General features: G+C 38.7%; 2 protein-coding genes across 2 annotated transcripts; one reads left to right on the top strand and one right to left on the bottom strand.

The window, feature by feature from the left end:
• Nucleotides 1–673: 673 nt before the first annotated feature.
• Nucleotides 674–11926, bottom strand: LOC127953672 (progestin and adipoQ receptor family member 4). Its single transcript, XM_052552938.1, has 3 exons — nt 9917–11926; nt 6605–6823; nt 674–5524 (listed from the first exon to the last, which is right to left on the bottom strand). Exons 1-3 carry the CDS (start codon nt 10080–10082, stop codon nt 5091–5093), a joined length of 819 nt encoding a protein of 272 aa, XP_052408898.1. The 5' UTR covers nt 10083–11926; the 3' UTR covers nt 674–5090.
• A 7250-nt stretch (nt 11927–19176) lies between these two features.
• prf1.9 (perforin 1.9) lies at nt 19177–22612 on the top strand. Its single transcript, XM_052552885.1, has 5 exons — nt 19177–19391; nt 19847–20395; nt 20483–20621; nt 20705–20919; nt 21488–22612. The coding sequence occupies exons 2-5, from the start codon at nt 19866–19868 to the stop codon at nt 22365–22367; spliced, it is 1764 nt and encodes a 587-aa protein (XP_052408845.1). The 5' UTR covers nt 19177–19391; nt 19847–19865; the 3' UTR covers nt 22368–22612.
• The last annotated feature ends 335 nt before the right edge of the window (nt 22613–22947 follow it).

The raw sequence follows: 22947 nt of genomic DNA, 5'->3' as shown, positions 1-22947 counted from the left end.
GCCTTTAACTTTAAAAATGACCACGACAAGCATATTTCCCGCCAGTAATATTAAAACACTTAACAACAACATTAAACACTGTTTTGGCATCCTAAATAATTAAATATTGTGAAATCTTCTTAAACCGTTTGAAGGAGGTTGATTTATTTGTTTTGTCATGTTTTTGGTGGAAACTAGTACACCATTTATACCGTAAAATGACAATTTAATGACAATTACCCTAAAATTACAATTATATTTACACCTTAAAATCACAGTACTTAGGTTTAAATTTATTTATTTACTATAAATAAAATATAAACTACTTACTACGTTTTTTTTAACAAGAATTGCCTTTTCACATTCAGATGAATGCCTCAATTAAGGCAACCCTAATTTTCACATAAATTTCCATTGATATTTGAACAATAATTAAAATAATTATTCTCCAGAAAAAAAGGGGTTAATTTCTCAAAAGTGACAAATTTAATAAATAGAGGAATATAATAAAAAAAATAATAAGAAGAATAATTTAAACACCAACAGTCGCACACGCACCTCACTGCACCTCTGAGAATAAATAGGCAAACTTAAGTGGAGGTCAAAATATAAAAGCATTTAATCTCCAGTCCTATTTTAAATCATTTGAAAAAATAATAATAATAAAAAAAATAAAAGAAGTCAAACAAGACAATTTAAAAATATAAACCTCAATTTATTGCACAATTGCTGCAGGAGACCGTGGGGTTTGGAAGATCTGTCTTGTGTGAACAAATGTAACCGTTGACACACAAATAGACTGAGAGAGAAATATAGGCCCATAAAACAAACTAACAGAGACACACGCTTGTGGATTAAAAAATACATAATAATAATTCATTTACAACAAGAAATGCTTATGTGAAACCAAAGTAAATTTTGCAGGGAGCTGAGGACACCTTATAAAACAACAAAAACTAAGATATCCGGCCTGTAGGGCTCAGTGCGAGACCTGTGACAGACTTCATCCAGAAGGTCAGCACGGTTTAACTGAACATCATTCATGCTGCTATCGACGCAGAAGAGTCAAAAGAGCGCTGTGGCCACCAGATGGTGCCAAACTACATCCAAATTCAAAAGAAACACACAAGCAGGAGCGGAAACAAAAAACTAAAAACCGACAGATCTTTCAGAGACCTCCTGTCTTCCTATGTGCATTAGTATTCTCAACCTTTGTACTTAAATTAAGATGATCACTGATAGTGGTAACCCATCCCAGAATAATAGTAATAATAACAATATATCCATTATCATAATAATGCACAATGTAACTAATGATGAGTAGTTTTTAAATGATCATTAACAGGCTATCCAGCACCTGCATACTAAGAAAAGAAAAAAAGTTATTATAGTTTCATACATCATGTCATATTTTTTTTTTCTTTTTTTACCACAGGACATTAGAATATACAGACAGGAGAACATCATCCATGAGAACATCGTCCTTGTTCCTCCTCTAGAACATGGGTTATGATGCAATCCATTTCCTTGAGGGCTCAATGTAACATGCTCTGCACATTCTCACATCACCTAACTAACTACATGAATAAACACATTCTTGATCAGCATTTACGGACACATTCGGCCCCACGAAGGCAATATGCATCAAGAGGGATGCACAGTCCAAATGCCTGATGACTGACAAGCCATCGCGACCTTTGCCCTTGAAAACATACAGCTGTCAGCATTTTTTTATTTTTTCTTCAGTCTTCGATTCTAACCAGAACAAGCAAAGAAGACATGACAGGATGAAAAGAAAACTGGCCCGAAATCAGCTGTTGAGGTCACTCAGTACAAGTGAGCACTGACAGGGCACCCTGAGAAGAGGAAACCCCAGGATGGCATGGTCTGAGCAAAACATGTTGGTGTGAACACACAGATCTGTTTCTTTTCAGTACTGGTAAAACATCTTGTTTTTGGAATTCACATGTTCAAACATGTTTGTGTGTGTATATATATTATGTGTGTACATATTTCGCTTATGCATAGTTATCCAGTGGATTTCAGAGGTAATAACATATCAGGACCCCAAACCAAAACATCTGTATGCCACTCTGTACTTTTCATAATGTAAAAAAGATTTGACCAACCAAACTATATTACAATCCCTTCTAAACAGCTTAAAAACACAAGACTGTGTTAATGACATTAGGACATCATAGTAGTACAGACATATTATTGTGACGTTAACCCTACTAAATAATCAAACAGCTTTTTTTTTTTTAACTCTCCAACCAGGCCTTTCATTGTGACTTCACAATTCTTGTCACTCACTTTTTACAGTTACAGAATGATCAAAACACTGCTGCCTTTGAAATCAAATCAGACAATCCGTATTGAGTGTCACTCTGAGACGAAATACGTTAACATTCAATATATTTTCTTCTAACATTGTTGCTTTATATATTAATATGAATATATAAAAATGTCAGTATGTATGCCGCTCGCATTTTATGCATATACAGTCTTCATACAGGTATTTATGTTACCTATATGGACTTTTAAGTTCTTAATTGGTTTTCACTTTGATCCAAAGCCCTTTTGGTAAAAAAATAAACAGTGCAGTTGATTACTTGATATGGTTGTATTGCCTCTGGGCTGCTCTCTTGATTTCATTCCATAGCTAAAGACAGATATATTGGATGCATTAGCTCTGTTACCGCACATTAAGCAAATACGTCAGTGGTTGCATTGCACAAGCATCAGAAATCACATGTTGTGTTTCAAGGGGATTGGTTTACTAGTACTTACATGCACCACTTGATTTCAGAGGCTAATGTTTATCATTTAATAGCATTAAAGGGGTTGGGGTAAACCTTCCCCAAATCTGAGGGACTAGTGGTTAGTTTTTAAAACCACCCTGGTCTGCTAAGATCAGGACCGTCGTGCTCGACACCTGAGGCCCTGAAACATCTAATTTGGCATAGAGTATGTGTAAGTGTTTGTCAAATACATCTGAGCAACATTCTACAGAACATGCACTGATTCTACACTAAAACTCTCTGCTAGAGGATATTAGAGTACTTGTGGTAGTGTAAAGATATGTGATCCCCAACTGGTTAAAATAATAATAAATAAATAAATAAATAAATAACAGTAGTAGTAGCATTAAAAAAAAAACATATTCAAACATTGCCAAATGTCAAAAGATCTTAAATATAATAAATATAACTAAATACAAAGTGAAGGTAATTGAAATGAACGGCAGGCCTCACTGAAGTTTATTCTAAAAGCTATTGTGATAGTGTCAGTGAATCTATCACATCGTGTTGTTTGTTTGTCAGTTCTTTAAAACTAGTGAGGTTGGAAGGGTTAAAAGAGTCATCCTTGGCTTTTTCCACTCAGTGATGCATAAATTTGGAACAATGAGAACATCTCCATAGTGCAATCTGCAGTTTAGTTTACATGAATCACATTCTAAAGCAGATATAAAGGAGATTGTTCAGCTTCAGTCACTATAAACAGCGCTGTTAAACCTGAAGTCGTTTGGCAACTTTTCTTAGATCAGAGGGGTCATTATGAATTATATCCCATCAAGTTCATCCCATTACTAGGGATTTAGATAATCTGTATATATAGCATTAATTTGGCACAAGTGAGCAGAACCAATATTCCCTTAGTGTTCATTGGGGAATTCATAGTGTAGTGGCATGTGTAATATTGCTCCATTCTGGAGTCTAATATTCATCTGCCACATCTGATGAGCGGGAACATTCGGTGCACAGTGGACAAGGATGGCCAGCAGAGAATTAAAGCCTTTGTGCAAACAGCACACCATTAAGAAAATAATTTGGCTTGTCTCGAATCCAAGGTTACATAGATAATTGAGGTTAAAGGTCAGAAAGAAATGAAATCTAATTTAGAGTGGTACAAAATCCAATCTTCCAAACTACAGATTAGGATATTAAAACCGTAAGTGTACAAGGCTGAATTGACTGTTCAGCAGCACAGAAGAGAAAATATCTTCTGCAGGAAACGGAAAATGTTTCCCAGGGTATTATTGAAGTCATGCTCCTGGAAAAACTGCATTGAATAAATGCCCTTTAGATGTTAACAAACATGATCAAAGTCACAGAGGGCACTAAAAAAAATCAAATGGGCACTCAGCAACTTTAACCGGCCAGTAAACTAATAAATGGCAAGGCTACAAAACCAAGGAATGACCCCTTCACCCTTCACTTACAGGTATCAGGGTGAGAATACAGAAAATGTGGACCTTAACAGTGAGACGACAAAAAAAGAATGGAAAAAAAAGTGTGATAAAACAAGTAAAATCAACTCAAGTATTTCCAGTGAATGTTGCTGTGAGACTGGGCGTACAGTACGTGTGTGTTTGTGTGGTGTTAGCACTGATGTAACATCTGATATGCTGCATAGTCTGCAATAGAGTACTAAGTAGAAAGTTGGGTGGTGCGTACATCATTTCTGCACCGGTGATCTTTGTTTGTCACCAGCAAAATTGAGAATAGAGACAAACTATAATTTGTTTTTCAGAAAAGCCATGCTATTTTGTGCAATGAATTTTAGTTGTACACGATACGTTAAATCTTAAATTTCGAGAGCCAATCATATGAGGGCTCGATCATGTGTCGCACTGTTCAGCTAAATTTAGAGGTCATTTATTAAATGCTTTAAACGCTGGTGAACACATGACATTAAATAATGTCAGACCCCATATGTGCGTGTGTGTGTGTGTGTGTGTGCCTAGAGAATGTGTTGGTCTCAAACCAAATAAATAAATAAATAAATAAATAGCCTTTGTTTGAGCTAGCAGGTCTAAACAGTGCCATGCACGGACAATGTTAATTCGAACGCAGATATGTACATTCTGGCTTCTGACGGCACAAACAAGCATGTGTGTCAAAGCTGGCACTGGTGTCTCCTAAAAAAACATGTAAAACACTTCTCATGGACTTTCGTGCACACATTTATATACAAAGCACACAGCCCCCCAGGCCCCCCCCCACCCCAAACCATTCTTTGCCCAATAACGTCGCGTTCCCAAACATCTCATTACTAAAAGAGGTCCTCACGCCCCATTACCCATGATTCCAGACTAGCAGGGGCTACTGTCAGTCTGACGGACAGTGATACGTGTTGATCCACAGTAAGTCGTCCAGCACGCCCCAGTGTAGGTACAGTATGGACACCACCACCAGCACATGCATGATCTGATGGCTGTTGCACCAGTAGTCAAAGAGGCCCGGGCAGAACCGCTCGGGGATTCGCGTGATATTAATGACACCGCCCAACACCGCTAGGGCATCCATGGTGAGAAAGTGACCCAGTGACGTGGGACTTCCTCCGCCCACACCTACCCAGCGCAGAAGGAAAAACGAGAAGCGGAAGAGCGCCTGCCAGGCGAAGGAACGCAGACGGCGCACACTGCTGCACGCTGTGATGGCACAGTAGATGGAGTAACTGGAGAGCAAGATGTACATCAGCAGAGCCACTGTGCGGGTGAAGGGGTAGCAGAGAAGAGTGCTGTACACGATGGGCAGGGCTCCTGTGAACCGAAACACAGTGTTACTAGGAGGACAAGTAACTGTACAGGGCGAATCATTCACGTATGTTTGGTGAGCAGATACGAAATTTCCACAAAAAAGGGTGGATTGCTTTATGGCAGCAAAAAATGCATCATGACATCACAACAGTGATGTAATTACAACAGTGGATTACACTCACTTAGGCCACATAAATCATAGATGATGCACACTTTGTGTCATACACACACAAAACTAAAAAACAACCTAATATAAAGAATTGATAACAAAATGTTAAGAAACTATGTGAATAAATAAAATATAAACTACAATATATTAAGAAGGGACCTGTCATGCAAAAACTTATTTTTCATAATAAACAGTAAGCTGATTTACAAAAAAAATTAATTAAAATAACATGTAATAACAATTTTCCTGCAGTGCCAACATACATGCATTCTCTTCAAAAAAAAAAAAAAAAATTAGAAATATTAGAACATTGCCTAAATAAGTCAGTTTTCCTAATGTAATTAACACTATCCTCCAAACCATTTCTGTCTCATCAGACCTATTTCACTTTTACAAAAAATCTAATTAAATTAGTCAAAATGTCCTTTTTTGACTTTTTACAGAACGGTCCTTTGTTTTCCAACTAAATTGTGGATAATTATGCAAACCAGGAAAAAGCATTCCAAATGAGATCTTTATCAAGCTAATCGAGCAAGAGACAACGGAAGTGCTGTGAAACAGTTTTGTCACTGCTGCTGTACATGTGACAACAGAGAATACCGTCTTGTTGTAAGCCACTTCAGTGTCTATATCTCTTTTGTTTTCTCTTTGCTTCTTTATTTCCTTTGTTGCAACACTGTTTTCTTGTATAACACTTCTCCTTTGATAAAATGTTGCAACGGCCTGAACGATGACTACAAATGTAGGAGAAATGCACATTTCAGATCACCTTCATTGGGCATGAACAACCTATTCAAAAATATCAAATGTAGGGGAAAAAAACCTTGATTAAAGCAGGGAAAAACAGAGAACAGAATTGAAAAGAATACTGAGAGATAATGCGGGTTGATCTGACAGCAGATTGAGATGCTGACCTAGCGTGTTGATCATGCAGATTCCGCACATATCTAGCGTGAGCAGGGTTTTGTAGACGGGCTCGCCGCCCTCATGGTTCATGAAGAGGTGGTAGACCACTGAGCCCAGCTGTGGTGACAGGCAGGCCAGGAAATGCACCACACCGAGCCACGTCACGCTGATCTGTGACCAGGGGATGTTGAGCGGGAGCAGCACCAGGAAACAGAGCAGAGGGATTCCTGAGTGGAGACAACGAAACAACGAGACAGAGAGGCTCAGGAGAGTCATTGTACACAGAAGAAGTATTTGAAGTGTTGTTGCAACACGCAAGGCCTGTGAAGAGAACGAGAAGGTAGTTATTTGACATTATGCTCTGGCAAGCCCTGCTGTGTTTCGTCGTGTCCCTTGAGTTAAATGCTGCAGCCTAAACAACACATGGATTTCTGCAGGCCCAGGGAACGGCCCAGCACACTGAGGGTCTCGGTGGCTTTGCTGTGCTAATTTTAGCAGCAGCTGCCAAAATGCAAACTATACACCGACACAAAGGTCTTTAAAAGTCTTTAGCACTAAATAACAGTCAGTGGCTTTCTATTAGTGGCTCAAAGTACATTAAAAGACAATCTCGTTGGACAATCTTCTTGTTGCTTGTGAATCTTTTTCTCTCTAAGCCCCTGTCATTCCCCTAGTGTCAAATGATTTATCCTAGTCAGGTAAAAGCACCAGTGCCTTCTAGCACATCTATTTTGAGTGAGTTATCTCTGTTGGCTTTACACTCACTCTGATAAAGACTCTAATGATAGAGTACATGCACTCTGCCCTAGAAAACGTAATGCATTTGAGCTGCACCTAAATTTGTATGTAGTGTAAATATCATATTAAAAAAAAAATATATGCAATAATAATATTTAAAATGTAAATAATTTCCACCAAATAAGACAAATAATGCTTTGATAAATTAGTTGACAAAAAAAAAAAATTAATGACATACATTGTGATACATAGTGAAAATTATGATGTAAAAAGTCTGATGATTCTGACATTTTTAATATCCTAAATATGATGCTTTGTCATAATTTTAATTAGCATCATAATTACAAATTTCATTAACAAAGCATGAGGTGAAGATGATGGTGATTATGTCACCATTTCTTACTGTTATGTCTTTCTAAACCTGTATGATTTATTTATTTTTTTAACACAAAAGAAGATGTTTTGATAGATGTTGGGTCCTGCTGACATTTGTGTGGACACAAGGAGACATTGTTTAAAATAACTTCTTTTGTGACCCATAAAAGTGGTTTCGAACAGCATGGGGATACATTTTTCTTCTTCTTTTTTTTTTTTCCATTGAACTTCGCCTTCAATTTTGTGGTGTACGTGCAATGTGTCAATCATTTTTGCAAAAGTCTGCAATCAGATAATAGACCATTAGTGGCCATACAAACAGCATGTGGGTTAAGGTAGCCCACAGAATGGAAAGAATACAAACACATTAGCAAGAAACAGACTAGTAATGATTGTAAGTCATAGTTAAGTATCAGGAATAGACAATCATCTTTAAACAGTGGATGTTACAGGTAGAAACCTATGGAGAACATCATACGCTGCTCTGAAGACATGGCGTGCAAACATGGGATACAATTGTGCATAAATATCATGCAAAGTAAAACACAAATACTTGAACACAAAGCAAATACTGAAGGAGCATGCACCTCGGTTGCATTCAAATGCAAGAATTGAAATTGCTCCATGAACCGAAAAAAGTGACGATATATGCAACAAATGAATTCATTGATTTTTCTTTATTGTCACTTTGTCTTACAGACTCCAAAAGATGTTTTTACCAATTGAAACAGTGCAGACACAGAATAAATGCATCTTTATTTCAGCTTAGTAAAGGTGCAGGAGCAGCTCCCTACAGCAGCAAAGTCATCCTCTGGGTCAAATTAAGCTGTGTCACTCATTTCAAACCTCTCATTTCTGCTTACTGGACTACAGTATAGGCCAGAACACTCTCAAATATAATCTGAACCACAGCGTTGGCTTAAAAACACACTCTGAGCGCACAGTACTCAGATGCAGTGTACTTCTCACGGATTTTCGGCAATGCACATCAGCGTGAATGTGTCATTTGCTATCAAAAAAATATAATATAGTACTAACAAAGTTTTTCAGTCCAAATGGCGGTTCCTTGACAGGAAAGGGTGTGTATGACAGTACACCTGCAGGCAACCACATGAGCCAGCTTGATGGTTCCACACAGTCCTGCAATTTAGAAGCATCTCCAAGCAGAAATTCCTTTGGAGTTGACCCTTATGCCTGATTTTACATTGTTTATATTTCCTCTCAGCAAGTGTTGCATTGGAGTGCTTGTCTAGATAATGCTCACTGCAGCGGTGATATAAAATTACTTAACCAGAGAATATCTCCTTTTGTTATTAACAAACAATGAATTATGTATAGCAAACTGCAGTACATCGTGATGTACACAGCAAGAGTGGGATGTTTGCATTTGCAAGGTGTAGCTGTATAATAGTTTAAATTGATAGTTTTCAGAAAAATAAAGATAATTCTGCCAGTTTAATCATCCTCATCCCGCTCCATGTATGACTTTCTTTTGATATTTTGAACAATCTATTGGTCGGTATTTTCCATTTAATGGTGATTGAAAAATGTCAACATTCAAAAAGAACAAAAAATCACTTCAATCACAACCGTAATCCAAAAGACTCATACACTATGCTTCAAGTGTTTCAAGTTCATGAGAGAATGCTTCATTTGCGTTCACTTATCACAAACTTTGACACACTTTTGATGCCTTTTGAGGCTTGACAGTGAATGGGGAAGATGTCACTGCATGAAAAAGACTGATAAGGACAACTTCAAAAATGTTCCTTTGTTTTCCCCAGAAGAAATTTGTGTGTGTTTAGACCAACATGCCTGTAAATAAATAGTTTTGTGTGAACTATTCCATTAACTTGTGGTTTCTGAAATGGCCAGCAAATGTGGAGTTCACAACACACAGTGCTTAAGAAGGAAATATAGCGCATATCCTGTGTCTGGTGGTGTAGCAACAGATCATTTAACTGGGCGTTAGACTACAGCTATGAATGGGTAATATGAATGCAAATACTGTTAACATGTGACCTAAGCAGCCAGGATGGGCAAAACTCATACTGACATGGGTGGAGTCATGCAATTTATTGATACCAATTCATTAGTTAAAAATAAAATCAAAACAATGACCAAAAGTAAAGAATGTAGTAAGCACATAAAGAGAGAGGGCACTGTCCGCTTCCTCTTTTGAAGCAGTAGAGGCCGGCCTCACTCACCGTGTGTGTAGATGTTCCCCAGCTCATTGTGCAGATAGAAGAGACTCTTGATACACTCCTGGACGGAGGAGATGGGTCTATATCCAGTCAGGACATATCTGTTGAACTGTAAATGTGGAGGGGAGTTTGCCCAGTCCAGCAGTCTGGGCCCGTTTAAAAATGCCATAGCAACCAGTAACAGTCACGACGACGTTAAAATAACTACGCTATACATTACACTTTATACGCACGACACAGACTAAAAAAAGAGCCGACACCCTAGACATTAGTTGAAGAAGTGCAGTCCGGTCATTTGCAGCCAGCTACATGGCTAACAGACCTGCTGCTCTTTAGCCGAAACAAACTATTTTAAAAAGCAACTTTTGCCTCGGCGAGGTTCTGTTTTGGAACGTTGGCGGGCGGCGGCGTCATCCACACGGATTGACGTAGAAATTCCAGGCTGCGTTCATAGTGAGCTTCGCTGATACACACAGTGCTGCATGTAACATTTAAACCAAGAGCTGTCACACCCTGCTCCAGCCTTTCAAACAAAACCCACCAGCTTCTGTCAGCTCGACTTCAGAGGCGACCCGAGGAGAGGCGGCTTTCGTTCGCTGCTCATCAAACAGCCACAGGCTGATTCCACCATCGGGAACAGCAGGGGTTTCTTGAACGCGAAGCCGTGTGCTCTGTTCAGAATAACTTCCTCATATTCCCACAGTGTGAATCATCACCATCATCATCTGTCCGTCCGGAGCTTTGGCATCCACTCTGATTTTTCTCTGACTGTGACACTCGTGTGTTGCAAGAAACTGATACAAAAGACTCATTTACTGGACCTGGACGAAGCAGGTGTGTTTGTCTCTAAACAAACACAAGTATGCGCTTAATAATATAGTGACGATACGACAATATTGCTTGGCACAATTAGTCACTAATATACAGTACAAGTACCAGAATCTATATGACATCCCAAGGGGTTTAGGGGGTTAACATTAAAATATTCAGCTCATGTAAAAAAATAAATAATAATAATAATAATAATAAAGCACACGAGTTTGATATGCTCTATTATCTAATTCTCATAGATATGGCAAGTTTTCCCCCCAGAATATCACGCATATCCTTACATCTGCTTCTCTCAGCGACGTGCACTCATCCAATAAGGAAGTGCACCGTGCAAAGAAAAAGTGCACACGCTTATCAATAACTATAATAACGATAATAACGATATTTTGTTGTCAAACGCACTCGGTGCGTTTTCGGTTCCCTGTCTCACACTAACCGGATAGCTCGCGAGCTAACGGGCTAGCTGCCGTCACCTTGATTTTGCGGACTGCAAAAACACACGAGCTGCACAGTCAACGTTTTAGCAGCGGTTAAACATCAGAACCGGTTTTCCCAAACAGTGGTACACGGATTCCCGCGATCCCCCATGATCCGTCTAAAATATCTCCATCCGGTGGCTTGGCATTTGTCATCCAGCGAACGGAGGAATGCACCGAGCTCAGCTCACAGGAGCACGTCTCCCCTCTGCTGCCAAGTGATGTTGCTGCTAGCTTGCAGTGATTTCAGCCAGCAGAGTTTTAAACGAGGGCTTTGCCGAGGAGCTCGGTTTCTGATAAGCGGCTATTCCAAAAAAAGGTTAATATCCTCTACATTCCCCGGCGCACTTCTCACGGGCGGACAGAAGCCGGTGTGCGGGAGCATGCGGCTGGTGGAGGGGCGCAGCGGCCCGGCCTTCTCTCCTGATCATCCGCTGATGCTGCAGCGCTCTAATCCAGTCTGGACCAACTGGCACGAGCCGGGGGTGGCGCGAGGACAGGATCCATTCAATTGGTGCCTTTTAGATATTTTTTCTACTGCAATATATATACTGTATATTTTAGAATGTAGCGTACTATCAATATTACATTACAGTCTATTTGACAGTCATTGCATTTTATACTGATAGTATTTTTTATAATGATAGCTCAAAAGTAGCCATGACCGATAATGAACGAGTCGGACCTTTCCTATGAATTTGTTGGCCAAACCCGAGTTTGAACGATCCGTGAACGATTCGAACCAAATGATTCGCTTACGAATCGAAGTGAATCAGTCGGACCGAATCTTACCGTGAATCGGCTCCTGTCAGATTCGCAATGAGCCTGAGAAAAATTAGCTTAATTCAATAAAACAAATAAACAGGTGTTACGACGTAGGCCTACTGGACGTTTAACTACGACTTGTAGGCCTAGGACAGTTTACCGTAGGCCTTTATTAAAATTCAGCCAAGACTTTCAAATTAATTTTAGTAGCATATAGTTATTGTAAATGCAAATTATATTTAGATTCTTGAATTTTAGTTTAAGTTGCGCATCATGGCAGCAGATAAATTGCAAAAAAATAAATAATAATAAATAGGCTAAAAACATAAATTAAACAAAAGAACCGACCCGCAGGATTGAGTTGGACTTCCCATCATTAAACCTTAAAGCCAATAATAACAAGTGTGAGGATTGCAGGTGGCATAATGACATTCAATGATACAAGGTAATGGATGATTATTTATTTGTGGTGCAAATATTTCTGTATTATTCTTTTTAAATATCTTTGTTTTAGCGTAAATATTATCATTATTAGTAGTAGTATTTTGCATAGGCTGTATCTGTTTTATTGGATAAAAGATTCAATAACATAAAGCTGTTCACATGCTTAAACCTTAAGTTGTTTTGTAAAAAGTTAATTAATCTACTGTATTTTGTTTCCTTGCACAGTTATTTTAGCACCATGTATAAGTACAGACTATAATCAGTGTTTGGGAGAAACTAGTTATGCTACATATAACAGAATTTCATAATTTAGTTATAAAATAAGTGTCACTGTAATCTGTTACAGTTACTGAGAAAAATTTGGAATAAAATTTTCATTTCCAAAGAAATTAATTTCACAAGCATGCTGTTCACAGATTAAATTAATTCCTTTCCCAAACTGCGTCAACTGCTATAAAATATGAGAAAATGTTTCAGGAGTTTAGGACACAGACTAGGACACATGATTATTCGATAACTGTTTTATTTCCTATTTGGGATTATGTACATTATTTATTTTTGAAGGTTAATTGTAAGGTTAAACCAGCCTGCTTTAAATGTTTTCAAATTATCTACAGTTGACATTTATTATTTACAAAGTTAATTAAAAAATGTAATTAGTTACATTACTTTAATAAAGTCATTCTTACATTTTATATGTTTTATATGCATTTTATATGAGGAATTTGTAATATGTAACCTATCTGGCCCTTGTGGATTTCACATGGGCCAGATGTGGGCCGGATCTGTTGCTGTCTGGGATATTACATTTCCAAAGTAACCTTCCCAGCAATGACTATAATGTATGCAGGTCAAAACCTTAAATGTTTTAGCATCTTAACATCCATTTGACTACACCACACAAAATAACACATACACCACAAGTGTAAATAAAAATTTCCAACCACTACGTGAAAATGTAGTTGTTTTATGAGTCACAATGCCCATGCAGAACAAACCATGCAGACCACAGTTTATCAGCATCTGGTCCTGTGAAAACAAGCTGTTGTTTTTTTAACACAATTTAAAACAAATAGTGAACTGAGGTGCTAATGTTCATGGTTAAAACATTGGTTACACTTTTTAATGGTTAAAAAGTAAAGTTACATGACCTAAGATACAGTTTGCCTTTTACATTAATTTTAGCTTGAACACATGCATTATGCATGCATCAATATACTGTTTGCATTATTTACAGATTTTAATCAACAGTACAGTTAGCTTTAAAAAAAGTCAAAAAACAGTTTTAAAGGGTTATTTCACCCAAAAATTAAAATTGTTTTACTCGCCCCTGAGGCATCCTAAGTGTACAGGTGCTGGTCATATAATTAGAACATCATCAAAAAGTTGATTTATTTCACTAATTCCATTCAAAAAGTGAAACTTGTATATTATATTCATTCATTACACACAGACTGATTTATTTCAAATGTTTATTTATTTAATTTTGATGATTAGAACTGACAACTAAGGAAAATTACAAATTCAGTATCTCAGAAAATAAGAATATTACTTAAGACCAATACAAAGAAAGGATTTTTAGAAATCTTGGCCAACTGAAAAGCATGAACACGAAAAGTATGAGGATGTACAGCACTCAGTTCTTAGATGAGGCTCCTTTTGCCTGAATTACTGCAGCAATGCGGCTTGGCATGGAGTCGATCAGTCTGTGGCACTGCTCAGGTGTTATGAGAGCCCAGGTCACTCTGATAGTGGCCTTCAGCTCTTCTGCATTCTTGGGTCTGGCATATCGCATCTTCCTCTTCACAATACCCCATAGATTTTTCATGGGGTTAAGGTCAGGCAAGTTTGCATCGCAAACCATCACTGACTGTGGAAACTTTACACTGGACCTCAAGCAGCATGGATTGTGTGCCTCTCCTCTCTTCCTCCAGACTCTGGGACCCTGATTTCCAAAGGAAATGCTAAATTTACTTTCATCGGAGAACATAACTTTGGACAACTCAGCAGCAGTCCCGTCCTTTTTGAAGCGAGACGCTTCTGACGCTGTCTGTTGTTCAAGAGGAACTTGACACAAGGAATGCCACAGTCTTGCATACGTCTGTGTGTAGTGGTTCTTGAAGCACTGACTCCAGCAGCAGTCCACTCTTTGTGAATCTCCCCACATTTCTGAATGGCTTTTGTTTCACAATCCTCTCCAGGGTGCAGTTAACCCTATTGCTTGTACACTTTTTTTCTACCACATCTTTTCCTTCCCTTCGCCTCTCTATTAATGTGAACAGCCAGCCTCTATTGCAATGACCTTTTGTGTCTTGCCCTCCTTGTGCAAGGTGTCTATGGTTGTTTTTTGGACAACTGTCAAGTCAGCAGTCTTCCCCATGATTGTGTAGTCACAGAACTAGACTGAGAGACAATTTAAAGGCCTTTGCAGTTGTCTTGAGTTGATTAGCTGAATAGAGTGTGGCACCAGGTGTCTTCAATATTGAACCTTTTCACAATATTCAAATTTTCTGAGACACTGAATTTGGGCTTTTCCTTTGTTGTCAGTTATAATCATCAAAATTAAAAGAAATAAACATTTGAAACATATCAGTCTGTGTGTAATGAATGAATACAGTGTACAAGTTTAACGGTTGAATGGAATTAGTGAAATAAATCAACTTTTTAATGATATTCTAATTATATGACCAGCACTTGTATATGACTTTCAGACGAATCCAGTTGGAGTTATATAAAAAATCGTCCAGGTTATTCCAAGCTCTATCATTGCAGCCAGTAGGTGTTACAGTGTTTCAGTCCAAACTAATTAAAATAAAAAAGCACACAACTTAAAAAAAATAATAATTAATAAAGTGTCTCACACGGCTCCGGGAAGTGAACAAGAGCCTCCTGTAGTGAATTGATTCGTTTTTGTAAGAAAAATATCTATATTTAAAATGTAATGATCACTAGTTTTGAATCACTAGTGTAAACTGATGTCATATGAGGTCAGCTTTGCACAATGCACCGCTCAAAACAAAACAACAGTCACCAATTAAAAGTACAAATTGAGGATATGTAAAGAAGGATGTGAGAGGATTTCGATACAAGCCAAGAGGATTTCCTTTGCTAAAGTAAGGAAACTTTGCTTCTGTTGATCCTGTAAACAAACGTTGATTTTAACGAGACTCACAGGTGCATGTGCAACACTGACCTCATACGTCATCCTCCCGGAGATGCTTCTGTGTACTAACTGTTGGCACAAGCTATAGATTAAAGGAATAGTTCTCCCAAAAATTCAAATGTGATGTTTATCTGCTTACCCCCAGGGCATCCGAGAGGTGACTTTGTTTCTAGAGTAGAACACAAACTGAGATTTTTAACTGAAACCGTTGCAGTCTGTCACGGACCAAACAGTCCGGCCATGAGGAAAACAGAAGTTTCTTTAGAAAATGGGTTATTTTACAGCCCCCCCCCCCCCCCCCCCCCTTCAGGACTCTCGCTGGTAATGCGAGAGAGGTAGTCTGCAGTAACGTTTACTTTGCCAGGGATGTGCTGGATTATGAAGCGAAAAGGCTGTAATGCCAGATACCAACGAGAAATCCGGCCATTAGTAACCTCCATTCGCTTCATCCACTGAAGAGCTTTGTGATCGGTCTCAAGAGTAAATTCTCTGCCCAGGAGGTAATAACGAAGGGAGTCGAGAGCCCATTTTATAGCCAGTGCCTCATTTTCCACCGTTGAATACCTCAACTCTCTGGAGAACATTTTCCGGCTAATGTAAGCAACTGGATGGCGGTCCTCTGGTGGCCCCTGGAGAAGCACTGCTCCTAGACCTCTATCGGAAGCATCTGTTTGCAGAATGAAATCGTCATTAAAGTTTGGACTATACAGAACTGGTTCCTTACTTAGTGATTGCTGGATGTCGTGGAAAGCTGCCACTGCCTCTTCTGTCCACTGGATCTGGTTGGGACACCGAGATCCTGTCATGTCTGAGAGGAGAGCTGCTCTATTGGAGAACTGTGGGATGAAGCGGTGATAAAAGCCTGCCATACCCAAGAAAGACCGTAGTTGCTTCCTTGTCTGTGGCAGCGGAGATGACTCTATGGCCTGAATCTTGTTGACCTGTGGCCGTATCACTCCATTTCCAATGATGTGACCAAGGTACTCTGTCTCTGCAGCAGCGAAGACACACTTTGATGCATTTATGGTCAGCCCGGTAGAATGGAGACGCTCCAAGACAGCACGCAGATGTTCCAAGTGTTCTTCCCAGGTGGTACTGTAAATGACAATGTCATCCAGATATGCAGCTGCAAAATCAGTAAAACCACCCAGTACCTGGTCCATAAGCCTCTGGAAGGTGGCTGGAGCCCCATGTAAACCAAATGGCATGACTGTAAACTGGAAGAGACCCCATGGAGTCCTGAAGGCTGTCAACCCCCTGGACCGCTCAGTTAGTGGAACCTGCCAGTAACCCTTACACAGATCTATTGTGGTCAAGTACTTTGCCTTCCCCAATCGATCCAACAGTTCATCAATTCTTGGGGTGGGATATGAATCAAACTGAGAAATAGAATTCAGGTACCTGAAGTCGATTCAGAACCTTATGCTTCGGTCCTTCTTTGGCACCAGGACCACTGGGTTACACCACTCACTTCTAGAAGGCTCAATGATCCCCAGGGACAGCATCAGGTCGGTCTTCTTCTTCAGTGAGGTCAGCAGCCGTTCCGGGATCCTGTAACTAAGCCTCCTCACTGACGACCCCTCCAACAACAATGTCATGTTCAACCAAATCGGTCCTCCCAGGATTCTCCTGGAATACCCCATAACCACAGATTTCTCTCACCTGAAGCTGCTTTTCTTCAGAGAGGTGGTTGAGGTTGTGGCCCCCTAGAACCCCAGCTGAAGGCAAGTACTGTTCATCCACTTCCTCTTCCTCTCTCACACCTCTGATAAGCATCACCTCTTTTTGTTCAGGTCGCTGCACCCACTCCTTCAGGAGATTTATATGAAGTGTCCTGCTCGACCGAGGCCACCTAGGGGTTGCTACCTGATATGTGGTAGGCCCAAGTTTCTTTAGAACCTTGAACGGCCCCTGCCACTTTGCCAGAAGTTTGTTGTCGTCACTGGGGAGGAGCACCAGCACCTTCTGTCCCGGGTTGAAAGATCTCTGCCGGGCTGACTGGTCATACCAGGACTTCTGCTGTTGCTGGGCCTCCTCCATATGTGATTGGGCGAGTTCGCTCATCCTTTCCAGCTGCTCTCTCTTCTGTACAACATGGGATATTATTCCCCTTTCCCTTTTCCTTTTATCATCTTTCTTCAATATTAGGGGAGAAAAAAAAATTTCCTCAACTGGATATCCCACCGCTGCCACCAATTGTCACGGACCAAACAGTCCGGCCATGAGGAAAACAGAAGTTTCTTTAGAAAATGGGTTATTTTATTACACCCCAAAAAAATACTGAACAATAGAAACCAAAAAATTAACAACTAGGTCTATAAAAGAGGTCAACAAAATATAACTATACTCAAAACAGCATACAACAAAACAGAATATGAACTTAACAACCTCACCTAACAGAATGAGACACCAGGGAACATATATAGTGGCTTGACCAAACCAATTTACACAAAAAGGGGAAAATAAAAAATGGGAGACAAGTACAAACAATCACATAGCCAACAAACTAAACCCAAACCCCCCTCCAACATGGCAGCACATGGTATGGCTTAATTGGCAGGTCACAGGATATCACAGTTCTCCACCCTTGGCCACACCTTTCTTCCCCCCCAGGACAGAGCTCTCTCCAACATGGTAACAAAGAAACAATGATTAATAAACAGAAAATATTTACATACCCCTACAATGTGAAAATGTGTGCACTCCATTTAAACAGTGTGTTGCTAAGACAAATAATATTATATGATAACCGAAATAAACTATATTATCAATGTTTCTAAATCATGAATTGTTTGGGGTGTGGCTATTGCAAAAAATTACTTAACCTATGTACCTAAAACATAACTTGGGTGCTGGTATTACCCTTCCTTGCCAATTGGTCATCCTGTGTGGCTTGGGCCACCACACAGTCTGTCACTCTTATTATAATGTAAATGGATGGGAATCATGGCATAAACATACAATAAAACAGAAAAAAAAACATACACAAACAAAACCCTGTGGCTCGGGACGATATATTGATATGTAAAGACATGAAACAATCCATCTGTGCAAGAAACTGAACAGTATTTATATAGTTTCTTACCTCTGATTCACACAATGTGCAAACTGTTCTCCTAATCGGGTCCTCATATGCACAATCTACAGAAGAAACAACATCACCTTGGATGATCTGGGGGTAAGCAGATAAACATCACATTTTCATTTTTGGGTGAACTATCCCTTTAAAGTGATTATTACATTTTTAATCTGGATTATTTTATATATGTATATATATATATATATATATATATATATATATATATGTATATATATATATATATATATATATATATATATATATATATATATATATATATATATATATGTATATATATATATATATATATATATATATATATATATATATATATATATATATATATATATATATATATATATTAATGCATCAATTCACTACAGGGGGCTTTGTTCACCCCCCGGAGCCATGTGAGAGACTTTTTTTATGGATGGATGTTTTTTATTTTATTTAAAATAATATAATTAATCTTCTTTTTTTTAGGTCGGTTTTGCTGAATTTAAACCACATCCCATGATGTCAAGCAACACCTTTTCATACATTCTATCCATTTTACTCGTTTTTTTTCACACATGATGAGTCAGTGACCATCTAAGTGTGAATGTTCTTGTACCTGTCCATTGCAGTTGGGACACATGAAGTACATAAATATGAGCACAGAACAAGTAGATCTCAGTCTGTGTTGGGCGCTCTCAAATAACGATTAAAAAGACCTTGCAGGTAAGTGAAAAAGTGCCTAAACTCACACTCTTAATTGTGAGTTTATTAACTGATAATAATACCAATATAAATGCATTCAAGTTATTTTTAAACTATTTTAAACTTCAGTAAAAAAAAAAAAAGAAAAGAAAAAAGGATGATGCTGAAGCACTAACAGCGTTAAAATGATTCTAGTGATTTTGCATGGGAACAGTATAAAAGGTAAACTGCTAAAAATCTAGCATCCCTATATAGAATGGTTAATTATAAAAATATTAAAACTTATTTTATACATAAGGAAGGGTTTAGGATACACCGATCAAATCCTGCACAAAGATTTTGATTAGAACCAATATACAATATACAAAGAACTATATATGTTGACATTTGCAAAGTTAACAGTATTAATATTGTGCTCTAATAATCAGATGATTTTTTTTTTCAACCTTATTTCTGATTTATGTATATCATGGCAGGATAACACCCAAACTCGCAATGATTCCTCTAGTTATCCTGTGGTCTGGGATTCTTCTGTACTTTCCTCTTCCAGCCAGCCCGTCATGTTTTCTGGGTAAAGAAGCAGAGTGCCAAGATGCGGATTTCGTGCCAGGATCTGACTTGGCTGGAGAGGGTTTCGACATAACTAAGATGCAGCACTTGGGGACTTTTGTCATCGACATGAGTAAATGGGAGCTCACGAACAACACGTGTAACCTGTGCAAAAACCCATTCATGCAGAAAAAAAAGCAGAAGCTCCCAGTGTCTGTGATTTACTGGAGGGCCACCCAAAAATGCAAAAGGTCATTATCCAGCTCCGTTTATGAGTCCAGCGAGTCCCTGGTCAGTTCCAGCACCTCCTCCATAGAGAACAACTGGAAAGTCGGCCTGGGAATAGGCAACATTGTTAGTAAGATATCGCTGATGATGGCTGGAACGAACTCCAAACTCGCCGAGTATTCAATGGCAAAGACCAAAAAGGACACGTTCAGCTTCATCAAGCAGTCTACATCCTGCGAATACTACAGGTGAGACTTAAAATATGAGTTAATTGCTGTGATGCATATGATTGTATAAGGGTTTTAATGTGCATCACTATTAACTGTTGTCTTCAGATATAGCATTAGCAGCCGCGCTTCTCTTCATCACGAGCTAAGCAATGAATTCACAAGTCTTCCAGAGACGTATGACAACCAAACAAAAGAAAGCTACTTGTCACTTGTCGAAAAGTTTGGCACACATTACATTGTCCAGGTAAGCCAAAATATAGAAATATCAATGCGTGCTATTTCTCTCAGTCTATTGCAAATGTGTCACTGTTGCTTGTAATCTGTCAGGTGAAACTCGGTGGAGCAGTTCAGTCTGTGACCAGTGTCAGGAACTGCATTGCTACTCTACAGGACCTCAGTATTGATGAGGTCAAAACATGTCTGGACGTCGAGGTATCTGCAAGTGTGGGGAGGATCAGTGCTGACACAGCTGCCCGTCACTGTAAACAGAGCAAAGACAAAAAACTGAGCAAACACAGTTTTGCTAACAATTTTTCTGACAGGTTTGTTTTCTTGCCTTGGCAGAATGTGATTTAACTGGATTATCAGCTAAATTATTAGTTAAAAATGGCTAAACAATATAATCTGATATAAATATTAGTGTGTGTGTGTGTGTGTGTGTGTTTATATATATGTATATTACAATTTATATATATACAATTTTTATCATTTTTTATTTGATATTTTTAAATGTATATTTTAATTTAGAATATCTATAATATAATACATACATTTTTATTTATGGTTTATTTTTGTATTTTGTATTATGTCATGTAATTAACATTATACTTATAATAAGAAGAAGAATATTTTTTTTGAAATTTGAAATTTAATCACTGAAAATAAAATGGGATTCACAATTTAATATTTTCCTTGAAAGGTAGTACATTAATATAATATAATATAATATAATATAATATAATATAATATAATATAATATAATATAATATAATATAATATAATATAATGATAATAGACAAAAATACAACAAGTGCATGTTATCATCATCATCATCATCATTATTACTGGGGGAAGGGTTCAAGCTTTCTTTTCTTTTCTTTTCTCCACAAGGTTAACTGAAATCACGGGTGGCCACGCTCAAGACACAGCGCTTCTCTTCTCAGACAAAAATGATCCTGGTGCTTTCAATCAGTGGCTCGCCACAGTGCCAGAAAAACCAGACGTGATTTCCTTTAAACTGAAGCCCCTCCATATGTTGCTGCCAGTCAAGAATCCAAAATATAAGCAGTTACGCCGAGCCATTCGTGACTACATACTGCAGAGGGCCCTTATGAAGAACTGCTCTACTCCTTGCAAGGCCGGTATCCCAACTAACCCCAAAGAGCCCTGTAAGTGCAGCTGTCATAACATCGCTGGAGTAAAAGCAAACTGCTGCCCTGCACAGCGTGGACTGGCTCAGATTAGTGTAACCGTGATGAAGGCGACGGGTCTATGGGGAGATTACTTCTCACAGACCGATGGGTATGTCAAGGTCCTGAGAAATCAGAAGGTCTTTCTAGGGGAAACACCAGTGATTTGGAACCAAAACTCACCAACCTGGAACTGGAAGTTTGGTCTTGACAGTTTCGTTCTCTCTCAGTTTGGGGGGCTGAGACTAGAAGTGTGGGATAGGGACAACAAGTGGGACGATGACCTCCTGGGGGCGTGCAACATACAACTAAAAGCCGGAGTCAAAAGCAACTTCTGTCGACTTAACCATGGTTTGCTGTACTACAAAACTTCTGTAACCTGTGCTCCTAGTTTAGCTGGCTCCTCATGCACAGAGTACGCGAGCTCTCCGATGGCCTCCCATCTAGAGAAGGTGTACGTGTCACGACACGCCCATCCCATCCCCAAAGATGAGCTGCTGAAAATGGGAGTGCTTTTGGATGAGCGCCGCTTGCGGTTTAGTCAAACCAGTGATCCTAAAAGCAAAACCCAGACTTTGTGAAAGCTTATTACCAAAGCACAATAAAATAAGTATTTGTGTTTTGCATCTAAGCATTAACGTGACAGATAACTATTCTTTTAACATCTTATTACTGGTGCTTAATGAGCTTTTTATTTTTATTTTCTTATTGCTATTCAGATCTTTGATACGACCTGCGTGTGTTTGCTATATTTCCTCAGTATGCGTTATGCTTCGCACTTTCTTGCATGCAAATTTTTGTGGTTAATAAAACAATCATGAAACAAGTTGAAGTGATTTTTCTAAGTCATTCTTGTCATTTTTAGTTGTAAGGATGGCGAACTGTCAAAAGTGTGTAGGAGGTTTAACACCACGAGAGGAACTATGTGACTAACAGCAGCACTGAGGCACATTTAGTCAAACATTAAGTTTTGATTTGACACGTGTAGTCCTACGGTCTGGCTCTACATCTGCATGTTTTAACAATGCACAGGTCAACGTGTAAATGAAGGCTCACATGTTCCCTTGACTCGTCATCTAGACCACATTTCAACTTAGAACATACTCAGCGCTGAAGTGGCTATTTGAGACCACATTCAATTCCTCTGAACTGAAATGCGTA

This window comes from Carassius gibelio, chromosome B3 (assembly GCF_023724105.1).
Source record: "Carassius gibelio isolate Cgi1373 ecotype wild population from Czech Republic chromosome B3, carGib1.2-hapl.c, whole genome shotgun sequence".
NCBI lineage: Eukaryota > Metazoa > Chordata > Actinopteri > Cypriniformes > Cyprinidae > Carassius > Carassius gibelio.
This window is presented reverse-complemented; position numbering and strand designations above follow the sequence as displayed.

Excerpts from the sequence above, each read along its gene's own strand:
- prf1.9 (XM_052552885.1), top strand. The coding sequence starts at position 19,866 with ATGATTCCTCTAGTTATCCTGTGGTCTGGGATTCTTCTGTACTTTCCT. Across the intron at positions 20,622-20,704 it reads GCACACATTACATTGTCCAG|GTGAAACTCGGTGGAGCAGT; the intron begins GTAAGCCAAAAT and ends GTAATCTGTCAG. Across the intron at positions 20,920-21,487 it reads GCTAACAATTTTTCTGACAG|GTTAACTGAAATCACGGGTG; the intron begins GTTTGTTTTCTT and ends TTTCTCCACAAG.
- LOC127953672 (XM_052552938.1), bottom strand. The coding sequence starts at position 10,082 with ATGGCATTTTTAAACGGGCCCAGACTGCTGGACTGGGCAAACTCCCCT. Across the intron at positions 6,824-9,916 it reads GGGGAACATCTACACACACG|GAATCCCTCTGCTCTGTTTC; the intron begins GTGAGTGAGGCC and ends GTCTCCACTCAG. Across the intron at positions 5,525-6,604 it reads CTGCATGATCAACACGCTAG|GAGCCCTGCCCATCGTGTAC; the intron begins GTCAGCATCTCA and ends TTCGGTTCACAG.